At 54.2% G+C, this 12,752-nt stretch overlaps 1 protein-coding gene across 2 annotated transcripts in view; it reads right to left on the bottom strand.

Moving 5' to 3' along the window:
* COL27A1 (collagen type XXVII alpha 1 chain) overlaps positions 1 to 12,752 on the bottom strand; it is a 1,990,256-nt gene that overhangs the window by 752,118 nt on the left and 1,225,386 nt on the right. For both annotated transcript variants that reach the window (XM_069609095.1, XM_069609096.1), the window contains exon 29: positions 5,249 to 5,302. In XM_069609095.1, coding sequence (XP_069465196.1) covers positions 5,249 to 5,302 — 54 coding nt within the window. The remainder of the gene's footprint in view (positions 1 to 5,248; positions 5,303 to 12,752) is intronic.

Here is a 12,752-nt window from a genome sequence, read left to right as displayed (position 1 = left end):
CGGCACATCATGAGTTCACTAGGACTGGGAGGACCAGCTGCACATCATGAGCTTAATAGGATTGGGAGGACCAGTGGCACATCATGAGCTCACTAGGACTGTGTGGACCAACGGCACATCATGAGCTCACTAGGGCTCTGAGGATCAGTGGCAATTCATGAGCTCACTAGGACTGGGAGGGTCAGTGGCACATCATGAGCTTTCTAGTACTGGGAGGACCAGCGGCACATCAGTAGCTCACTAGGAGCGGGAGGACCAGTGGCACATCATGAGCTCACTAGGACTGGGAGGACCACCGACACATCATGAGCTTTCTAGGACTGGGAGGTCAGGCGGCAAATCATGAGATCACTCGGACTGCGAGGATCAGCAGCACATCATGAGCTCACTAGGACTCGGAGGATCAGCGGCACATCATGAGCTCACTAGGACTGGGAGGCCCAGTGGCACATCAGCAGCATCCACACATCATGAGCTCACTAGGACTGGGAGGATCAGCGGCACATCATGAGCTCACTATTACTGGGAGGATTAGCGGCACATAATGAGCTCACTAGGACTGGGAGGACCAGCGGCACGCCATGCGCTCACTAGGATTCGGAGTGCAAGCGGCACATCATGAGCTCACTAGGACTTGGAGGATGAGCGGCACATCATGAGTTCACTAGGATTGGGAGGACCAGTGGCACATCAGCAGTATCCACGCATCATGAGCTCACTAGGACTGGGTGGATCAGTGGCACATCATGAGCTCACTAGGACTGGGTGGACCAACAGCACATCATGAGCTCACTAGGGCTCTGAGGATCAGTGGCAATTAATGAGCTCACTAGGACTGGGAGGGTCAGCGGCACATCATGAGCTTTCTAGTACTGGGAGGACCAGTGGCACATCATTAGCTCACTAGGAGTGGGAGGACCAGTGGCACATCATGAGCTTACTAGGACTGGGAGGACCAGCAACACATTCTGAGCTCACTAGGACTCGGAGGATCAGCGGCACATCATGAGCTCACTAGGACTGGGAGGACCAGCGGCACATCATGAGCTCACCAGGACTCGGAGGATCAGCGGCACATCATGAGTTCACTAGGACTGGGAGGACCAGCTGCACATCATGAGCTCACTAGGATTGGGAGGACCAGTGGCACATCAACAGTATCCACACATCATGAGCTCACTAGGACTGGGTGGATCAGTGGCACATCATGAGCTCACTAGGACTGGGTGGACCAATGGCACATCATGAGCTCACTAGGACTTGGAGGACTGGCAGCACATCATGAGCTCACTAGGACTGGGAGGACTGGCAGCACATCATGAGCTCACTAGGACTGGGAGGATCAGTGGCACATCAGCAGCATCCACACGTCATGAGCTCACTAGGACTGGGAGGAGCAGCAGCACATCATGAGCTCACTAGTACTGGGAGGACAAGCGGCACAGCAGCAGCATCTGCACGTCATGAGCTCACTAGGGTTGAGAGGGCCAGAGGCACATCATGAACTCACTAGGACTGGGAGGACCAGCGGCACATCATGTGCTCGCTAGGACTGGGAGGACCAATGGCACATCATGTGCTCGCTACGACTGGGAGGACCAGTGGCACATCATGAGCTCACTAGGACTGGGAGTGCCAGTGGCACATCATGACCTCTGACTGGGAGGACCAGCGGCACATCATAAGCTCACTAGGATTGGGAGGACCAGTGGCACATCATGAGCTCACTAGGACTGGGAGGACCAGCGGCACATCATGAGCTCACTAAGACTAGGAGGTCCAGCGGCACATTATGACCTCTGACTGGGAGGACCAGCGGCACATCATAAGCTCACTAGGATTGGGAGGATCAGTGGCACATCATGCACTCACTAGTACTTGGAGGATCAGCGGCACATCATGAACTCACTAAGACTGGCAGGACCAGCGGCAGAAGCAGCATCTGCACGTCATGAGTTTACTAGGACTGGGAGGATCAGCGACACATCATGAACTCACTACGACTGGGACGATCAACAGCATAACATGAGCTCACAAAGACTGGCAGGACCAGCGGCACCAGCAGCATCTGCACGTCATGAGTTTACTAGGACTGGGAGGATCAGAGCACATCATGAGCTCACTAGGACTGGGAGGACCGGCGGTGCAGGTGCAATATCCGAACGTGATGAGCTCGCTTGGACTGGGAGGACCAGAGGCACATCGTGAGCTCACTAGAACGGGGTGGACTAGCGGCACATCATGAGTTCACTAGGACTTGGACGATCAGCGGCACATCATGAGCTCACTAGGACTGGGAGGATCAACAGCTCATGATGAGCTCACTAGGACTCGGAGGATCAGCGGCACATCAGCAGCATCTGCACGTCATGAGCTCACTAGGACTGGGAGGATCAGTGGCACACCATGAGCTCACTAGGACTGGGAGGATCAGTGGCACATCATGAGCTCACTAGGACTGGGAGGACCAGTGGCACATCATGAGCTCACTAGGACTGGGAGGGCCAGCAGCACATAATGAGCTCACTAGGACTGTGAGGACCAGTGGCACATCATGAGCTCACTAGGACTGGGAGTACCACCATCATGATCTCACTAGGACTGAGAGGACGAGAGGCACATCATGAGCTCACTGGGACTGGGAGGACCAGCGGCACATCATGAGTTCACTAGGACTGGTATGATCAGCGGCACATCATGAGCTCACTAGGACTGGAGTATCAACAGCTCATGATGAGCTCACTAGGATTGGGAGGATCAGCGGCACATCAGCAGAATCTGCCTGACATGAGCTCACTAGGTCTATGAGGATCAGCGGCACATCATGAGCTCACTAGGACTGGGAGGATCAGTGGGACATCATGAGCTCACTAGGACTGGGAGGACCAGTGGCACATCATGAGCTCACTAGGACTGGGAGGACCAGCAGCAAATAATGAGCTCACTAGGACTGGGAGGACCAGCAGCACTTCATGAGCTCACTATGACTGGGAGTACCAGTGTCACATCATGAGCTCACTAGGACTGAGAGGACCAGAGGCACATCATTTGCTCACTAGGACAGGGAGGACCAGAGGCACATCATGAGCTCACTAGGACAGGGTGGACCAGCAGCACATCATGAGCTCACTAGGACTGAGAGGACCAGAGGCACATCATGAGCTCACTAGGACTGAGAGGACCAGAGGCACATCATGAGCTCACTAGGACTGGGAGTACCATCATCATGATCTCACTAGGACTGAGAGGACGAGAGGCACATCATGAGCTCACTAGGACTGAGAGGACCAGAGGCACATTATGAGCTCACTAGGACTGGGAGGCTCAGCGGCACGTCATGAGTTCACTAGGACTGGGAGGACCAGCGACACATCATGAGCTTACTAGGACTGGGAGGCTCAGTGACACATCATGAGCTCAATAGGACTGGGAGTACCAGTGTCACATCATGAGCTCACTAGGACTGAGAGGACCAGAGGCACATCATGAGCTCACTAGGACAGGGAGGACCAGCAGCACATCATGAGCTCACTAGGATTGAGAGGACCAGAGGCACATCATGAGCTCACTAGGACTGAGAGGACCAGAGGCACATCATGAGCTCACTAGGACTGGGAGGATCAGCGGCACATCATGAGCTCACTAGGACTGGGAGATTCAACGGCATATCATGAGTTCAGTAGGACTGGCAGGACCAGCGGCACATCAGCAGCTTCCACACGTCATGAGCTCACTAGGACTGGGAGGATCATCAGCACATCATGAGCTCACTAGGACTAGGAGGATCACCAGCACATCATGAGCTCACTAGGACTGGGAGGACCAGTGGCACATCATGAGTTACTGGGACTGGGAGGAGCAGCGGCACATCATGAACTCACTAGGACTGGGAGGACCAGCACCACATCATGATCTTACTAGGACTTGGAGGACTAGCAGCACATCATGAGCTGACTAGGACTGGGAGGCTCAGTGACACATCATGAGCTCTCCAGGACTGGGAGGACCAGTGGCAGATCATGAGTTCACTAGGACTGGGAGGACCAGCGCCACACCATGAGCTCACTAGGACTAGGGGGATCATCAGCTCATGATGAGCTCACTAGGACTGGGAGGACCAGCGCCACACCATGAGCTCACTAGGACTAGGGGGATCATCAGCTCATGATGAGCTCACTAGGACTGGGAGGATCAGCGGCACATCATGAGTTCACTAGGACTGGGAGGACCAGCGCCACACCATGAGCTCACTAGGACTAGGGGGATCATCAGCTCATGATGAGCTCACTAGGACTGGGAGGATCAGCGGCACATCATGAGTTCACTAGGACTGGGAGGACCAGCGCCACACCATGAGCTCACTAGGACTAGGGGGATCATCAGCTCATGATGAGCTCACTAGGACAGGGATGACCAGAGGCACATCATGAGCTCACTAGGACAGGGAGGACCAGAAGCACATCATGAGCTCACTAGGACTGGCACGACCAGCGGCACATCAGCAGCATCCACACGTCATGAGCTCACTAGGACTGGGAGGACCATCAGCTCATGATGATCTCACTAGGACTGGGAGGAGCAGCAGCACATCATGAGTTTACTAGGACACGGAGGACCAGCAGCACATCATGAGCTCACTAGGACTGGGAGGACCAGCAGCACATCATGAGTTCACCAGGACTGGGAGGAGCAGCAGCACATCATGAACTCACTAGGACTGGGAGGACCAGCGCCACATCATGAGCTCACTAGGACTCAGAGGACCAGCGGCACATCATGAACTCACTAGGACTGGGAGGACCAGCGCCACATCATGAGCTTACTAGGACTCAGAGGACCAGCAGCACATCATGAGCTCACTAGAACTGTGAGGCTCAGTGACACATCATGAGCTCACTAGGACTGGGAGGACCAGCAGAACTTTGCATAGATTAACACATTAGCAAATGCCTCTGCTACAGATATTGCTGGTGAGACCCACTGTCATCCCAGATCTTGGCTCACTGGGGGCACGTTAATCATCAACATTTCTGGGCTGGGAGGTCTACCTGCCAACACTATCACTCCACACTGGGTGTGGCAGTACCACTGGCATTCCTTGCCTAACACCCACGTGCTGCCCACTGTCTGGAGTGGCAGCTCCATCAGCATAAAGGATTTAGGAGGAATTGCCACACTGCTCGGATATGATGGGCAGATCTGCAAGCTCATGGCATATACAACCACCAGACCACAGACGTGTACATACCTTGGCCCCGAGTGGCCCTGTGTCCCCTTGCGGTCCATCCGGCCCTCTTGCTCCCTAGAATGAGAAGAGGTTAGAAAAGAGTAAACAGGGGGCTTCCTCTGTGATGCCACACCCAACCTTTGCCAATGAGCCCTGGTACCCTTCCCCGGAGGTCTGCAGGCCGCCCGATGACCCCCACTGGCAACTCGTGGGGGCTGCAGCAGAAGCTCCGGGGAGGGGAGGAATATCCTGGGGAGTATGTGGGACATGTCCAGCAGGACTAGGGGAGCGGTGATAATGACTCCTAAGAAGCCGGTGCACACCGGGAGGAAACAGGGGCAATATGTGGGCGGGGGGGGGGGGGCAGATGTACCAATGGGTGGGACATATTCACAGTGGGGGCGTGCGCGGATGTACTTCAGGGCGGGGACGGGGAATAGATTGTTGTGATGAGCAGGAGCCAGAATAACCTGAGGCCGAAGCACTTCTCTCTCAGTGGGGAAAGCAGCCATGGAAGGGGGTCAACATTCTCTCCCAGAGTGCCAGGCTCCCCCTGGGGGAGGGGGGGACAGACTCACTCCAGGAAAAAGCAGACTCCAGCTGGAAGGGCCCAGCTCACCCCTCAATCCCGGTCTACACCAGGATGGGACTAGCGTAACTCCGGGTGCTGTCTACAAGTGCCAGGCTCACCCTGGGGAGGAGCCAGACTCACTCCAGGAAAGGGCACACTTACTCTTGTGGCGGGCGCTAATTTTGGTGTTTGGGCCTGATTTACTTTTGGGAGGGTGTCTGAGTGAACGCGAGAAGGGAATCAGACCTGTAGAAATGAGGAAGGGCATGGGCAGACACTGGCAGAATGAGAACATGTGGGCAGAGTCTGATCGCCAGCCTCACTACTGTGACCCAGTCCAGCATCGGAGACCACTGCTCACACGTTTGCATGCAGTCCCAAAGCTCTCACCCTTACCATCAAACTCTAGATTCATTGTTACTCATGCCTGCCCCCCACTGGGCCCCACCACTCATGCCTGCCCCCCACTGGGCCCCACCACTCATGCCAGCCACCCACCGGTCCCTACCACTCATGCCAGCCAACCACTGGGCCCTACCACTCATGCCTGCCCCCACTGGGCTCTACCACTCATACCTGCCCCCCACCGGGCCACACCACTCATTCCTGCCCCCCACCGGGCCTCACCACTCATGCTAGCCACCCACTGGGCCCCATCACTCATGCCTGCCCCCCACTGGGCCCCACCACTCATGCCTGCCCCCCACCGGGCCCTACCACTCATGCCAGCTCCCCACTGGGCCCTACCACTCATGCCAGCCACCCACCGAGCCCCATCACTCATGCCTGCCCCCCACTGGGCCCCACCACTCATGCCTGCCCCCCATCAGGCCTCACCACTCATGCCTGCCCCCACCGGCCTCACCACTCATGCCTGCCCCCCATTGGGCCTCACCACTCATGCCTGCCCCCCACTGGGCCCCACCACGCATGCCTGCCCCCCACCGGGCCCTACCACTCATGCCAGCCACCCACCAGGCCTCACCACTCATGCCTGCCCCCCACCAGGCCCGCCCACTCATGCCAGCCACCCACCGGGCCTCACCACTCATGCCTGCCCCCCACTGGGCCCCACCACTCATGCCTGCCCCCCACCGGGCCCTACCACTCATGCCAGCCACCCACCGGGCCTCACCACTCATGCCGGCCCCCACCGGGCCCCACCACTCATGCCTGCCCCCCACTGGGCCCCACCACTCATGCCTGCCCCCCACCGGGCCTCACCACTCATGCGAGCCATCCACCAGGCCTCACAATTCATGCCTGCCCCCCACTGGGCCCCACCACTCATGCCTGCCCCCCACTGGGCCCCGCCACTCATGCCTGCCCCCCACCGGGCCTCACCACTCATGCAAGCCATCCACCAAGCCTCACCACTCATGCCTGGCCCCCACTGGGCCCCACCACTCATGCCTGCCCCCACCTGGCCCTGCCACTCATGCCTGCCCCCCAACGGGACCTACCACTCATGCCAGCCACCCACTGGGCCCCACCACTCATGCCTGCCCCCCACCGGGCCTCACCACTCATGCCTGCCCCCCACTGGGCCCCACCACTCATGCCAGCCCCCCACCGAGCCCTACCACTCATGCCTGCCCCCCACCGGGCCCTACCACTCATGTGAGCCACCCACTGGGCCCCACCACTCATGCCTGCCTCCCACCGGGCCTCACCACTCATGCCTGCCCCCCACTAGGCCCTACCACTCATGCCTACCCCCCACCGGGCCCTACCACTCATGTGAGCCACCCACCGGGCCCCACCACTCATGCCTGCCTCCCACCGGGCCTCACCACTCATGCCTGCCCCCCACTAGGCCCTACCACTCATGCCAGCCACCCACTGGGCCTCACCACTCATGCCTGCCCCCCACCGGGCCCCACCACTCATGCCTGCCCCCCACCGGGCCCTACCACTCATGCCAGCCACCCACCGGGCCCCACCCCTCATGCCTGCCCCCCACCGGGCCCCACCACTCATGCCTGCCCCCCACCGGGCCCCACCAATCATGTCAGACCCCCACCAGGTCCTACCCCTGTGTCTTTAGACATGGGCGCATGGAGCTACCTCCTTTGTGTCTTCTACCTCTGTGTCCTCAGAAATGGGCGCATGGCGCTACCTCCTCTGTGCCTTCTACCTCTGTGTCCTCAGACATAGGCGCATGGCGCTACCTCCTCTGTGTCTTCTACCTTTGTGTCCTCAGACATGGGCACATGGCGCTACCTCTTCTGTGTCTTTTACCCCTGTGTCCTCAGACATGGGCGCATGGCGCTACCTCCTCTGTGTCTTCTACCTTTGTGTCCTCAGACATGGGCGCATGGCGCTACCTCTTCTGTGTCTTTTACCCCTGTGTCCTCAGACATGGGCGCATGGCGCTACCTCCTCTGTGTCTTCTACCTTTGTGTCCTCAGACATGGGCGCATGGCGCTACCTCCTCTGTGTCTTCTACTCCTGTGTCCTCAGACATGGGCGCATGGCGCTACCTCCTCTGTGTCTTCTACCTTTGTGTCCTCAGACATGGGCGCATGGCGCTACCTCCTCTGTGTCTTCTACCTTTGTGTCCTCAGACATGGGCGCATGGCGCTACCTCCTCTGTGTCTTCTACCTTTGTGTCCTCAGACATGGGCACATGGCGCTACCTCTTCTGTGTCTTTTACCCCTGTGTCCTCAGACATGGGCACATGGCGCTACCTCTTCTGTGTCTTTTACCCCTGTGTCCTCAGACATGGGCGCATGGCGCTACCTCCTCTTGGTCTTCTACCTTTGTGTCCTCAGACATGGGTGCATGGCGCTACCTCCTCTGTGTCTTCTACTCCTGTGTCCTCAGACATGGGCGCATGGCGCTACCTCCTCTGTGTCTTCTACCTTTGTGTCCTCAGACATGGGCACATGGCGCTACCTCTTCTGTGTCTTTTACCCTTGTGTCCTCAGACATGGGCACATGGCGCTACCTCTTCTGTGTCTTTTACCCCTGTGTCCTCAGACATGGGCGCATGGCGCTACCTCCTCTGTGTCTTCTACCTTTGTGTCCTCAGACATGGGTGCATAGCGCTACCTCCTCTGTGTCTTCTACTCCTGTGTCCTCAGACATGGGCACATGGTGCTACCTCCTCTGTGTCTTCTGCCAAGCTGTTGTCAGATAGTCGCATGCTCTCCGCCTGGGTCTTCTCAGGCCTGGGGGCATTCCACGAATGTGAATTGTATGTTCTATCTGCGTGTCCTTGCATACAGGCACACTGCACTGTTCTGTATATTGTGCCTTATATGTGGATACTCTCAGATACCTGTGCAATGCACTGCTCTATACCGCACTCTCTGCTTGGGCGCAGCTCAGTGCCCTATATTGTGATGACCACTGAGGCGACTTCAGACTAGTGACTCGCATCGCTCAGCTTGTGTACCCTCCTCAAACAACTGACAGACAGAAGGTTGCACTGCTGCCATATAGGGTCCACCATCCGGGTATTCCAGACACTGGCTCAAAGTACTGTTCCATACCACGCTCTATACCGGCGTACCTCAGAGAAAGCATGGACAATATTTTTGTTTTAAGTATTTGGCTTCTAAGGGCACAGGCACCCGACAACCCATATCATCCGTCCTAAGCAGGAAAGCCCCCTGAGAGTGGTGGGTGCTGCCACGTGCACCTCAGCAGCTACCACGTAAAACTAACAGGTAATAGACAGTGCCGTAACCAGAATGCAACCAGGGTATCCTCTAAGTACCCAGACAACACCTCTCCAAAACTCTCACCACAATTGCTAGGCACAAGAAAGAAACAGACAAGAAGGGAAAACAAAGCAACAAATTACACAGGCACAAGAAAGAAACTGACAAGAAGGGACAACAAAGCAACAAATGACACAGGCACAAGAAAGAAACTGACAAGAAGGGAAAACAAAGCAACAAATGACACAGGCACAAGAAAGAATCTGACCAGAAGGGAAAACAAAGCAACAATTGACACAGGCACAAGAAAGAAATTGACCGGAAGGGAAAACAAAGCAACAAATGACATAGGCACAAGAAAGAAACTGACAAGAAGGGAAAACAAAGCAACAAATGATACAGGCACAAAAAAGAAAATGACCAGAAGGGAAAACAAAGCAACAAATGACACAGGCATAAGAAAGAAACTGACCAGAAGGGAAAACAAAGCAACAAATGACACAGGCACAAGAAAGAAACTGCAAGAAGGGAAAACAAAGCAACACATGACACAGGCACAAGACAGAAACTGAAAAGGGAAAACAAAGCAACAAATGACACAGGCACAAGAAAGAAACTGAAAAGAAGGGAAAACAAAGCAACAAATGACACAGGCCCAAGACAAAAGCCAAAGTCAACTGAATATTATCACTCAAGTTCACACTCCGGCAGAACTCCAACCTATCAACCAGGAAAGCCACCATGTATATCACACAATATCTTCCAACATATGAATACATACGAGTTAAAATGCAATGGTCAACAAGAAGGAACAGTGCAGCGGGGAAAAAAAAACACTGCAACATACTGCAGGGTGCACCCCACATCAGAACTGCAAATCGCACAAAACATGCTTGACAGTGCAGTAGAGATGAATAACGTAATAATTTAGCACTGCCCACTTAGCCCACCGTTCATACCAAGAGATTGAAAAGACACCACCATAGACCATACACACAATGCCACAGGACAGATCGACCATCAAGCAGCCTGCTGAACACCCACGATCACACCCAAACACCCAGACACCCATATCACACCATGAGCCACACACCTATGCATCACCAACAAAACGCGATACACTGCAGCCGGATAAATGCACTGTCAATAGAAAAGCATCAAAGCAAAATACATGGGTTTCTGAGTGAAGGAGGCACAGACATACTATTCCTCACAGAAACATCTGATGACTACAAAGAAGAAACCCACACACCCTCCAGAAAGAGGGAGAGGAGCCCACAGAAATCACCTCTTCTTCTCATCACTACCATCAACCGACATCCAAGACTGTGACTCCTTTCTCGTCAAACTCAGCCACCAAATTACCCATATACAGGCAAGCCACATACAATCCCAGCTTCACGGAGAAACTGGCAGCCGCAGTAGCGAACCTACATGAGAACACCATCAAAGCAGGGGATTCTAACATCTGGTCTGAGAAAGAGAACGCACCATCAGCTCCTGCCCTCAGTGCCACCCCGGCTAGTCTTCATCCCAAAGAAATTATCAAAAGAGCCACTATTCTGCCCAGACACTCCTGAGTGGCAATCATCTGCCGGGTAGCATTTACCACTACTGCCACCCCCCTCTGCCACACCCCCATTCCTTCATCTGGAGCGACCACCACATTATCCCTTTTTCAATCGAGGCCTCAACAAGCACACCGAACACACAAAATCCTATCAACCAAAGCCAATAGAAACTGAAAAACAAGAATCTAGCAAATCAATCACGATTACCACGCCCGACATCCTCCAGCTGAACTAAATGATGCCTGATAAATCCGCGAAGGAACTCCATACCTGGATGACCCAAGTGCTGGATACACCCTAGATAGGAGATTGGTCAAGAATACCAATCGAAAGCTATAGAAAGCCTGGAGAAAACACTACAACTACGCTGACTGTAAAATACCACCAACACATCTGTCTATATAAAGCAGCCGTGTTAGAAGCCAAGATTTGTCCCCAAACCAAGAGAATCAGAACAGTGGCTGAGACTCAGAAGCAGCACACCTTTCCAAACCCGCTGCAAGGACATCCCACACCATTCCAGAAAGCAAACCAGCAGCATCCAGCAGGCCCTCAGTGTAGCTGGCGCAGATATATTGGACAGTACCACTGATACCCAAGGTTAGACAGCAACAATAGAATGCCGTCAGTTCCCAGCAAGTCCCACAGAACCAATTCACAAACTTGTGAAAGGGAGTAGTAAGCCTGGAGCACCCAATGACCCGTGCCTGCAAGATGTTTATAAAAACGTACTCAACATAAAGAGAACTGCCCACCATTTCCAAAAATAGATGAACCAGACACTCCCGAAGACTTATACGTCTGCCTGCATTAAACCTCTCCTGAAGAATTCTACAGGAGGAGCAGAAGACCCAACTAACTACCTGATCTAATCGGCTAAAATCCTGGAGAGCTGCATATACAAAGAAATCCCGGAGCATATGGAATCACAAGGAATAATAGGCCAATCTCTGGGAGGATTTAGACCAAAGAGAGGAACAGAATCAGCACTTTTCCCCATCCTGGACAATCTGTCATGATTCGCTGCCTTTGCTCTCTTATCTGCCACTTGGGGGGCTGATTTGGGGTTTATTCCCTATTGGACATTCCTTTCAAACCTTATGAGACAAAGCTGTGGTGAGTTGGGAGCGCTAAATCCTTATTTTCCATGTCACTACCCTTCCGGATCCATTCCAGGTTTTTGGCACCCAGCGGGCTGCTGTATTCAAAAGATGGTGCTTCCAAGAATGCCTGGCCCACTGCTTCATCTCCACCCTTTCCGGACAAGTTCAGTGGAGGATAGGCAGCACCTCTGGCTGGCAGGTGCAGCAAACAGCTCACCTGAGGCATTTGCGAGCTTTAAACCCAGTTTGCTTTAGTCCAGCGCTCGTCATTGATGCAGTGTTCCCATTTGTGACCGGTCCCTTGTTCCTGGTTCTTAGCTTTGTACCTAGTTCCTAGTTCTATTTCTTGTTTGTCGATCCCTGGATTTCGAATTCATTGTGCTTATTAGTGATTTCTGCTTCCTGGATTCCCTTTCTGTCTTCATCTGTTTTGACATCAGCACTTCCCATTGCTTTCCTTTTTCTGTGCAGCCCAGTTTGTCTTTGTTGTTTATTCTTTTGACTCTGCCCTTTTCTGCAGTGAAACCTTGATCCTTAGACTCCCCTCATTTATAGATTTTTCATTTTGTCCCATTTTCCTTCCTTGGGTGGGGAGGAGGAGATTTTGCACT

Source organism: Ambystoma mexicanum, chromosome 8 (assembly GCF_040938575.1).
Source record: "Ambystoma mexicanum isolate Mex_15411 chromosome 8, UKY_AmexF1_1, whole genome shotgun sequence".
In the NCBI taxonomy this organism is placed as follows: Eukaryota; Metazoa; Chordata; class Amphibia; order Caudata; family Ambystomatidae; genus Ambystoma; species Ambystoma mexicanum.
Note: the sequence above shows the minus strand (reverse complement) of the source record. Positions and strands in the feature narration are given on the sequence as shown.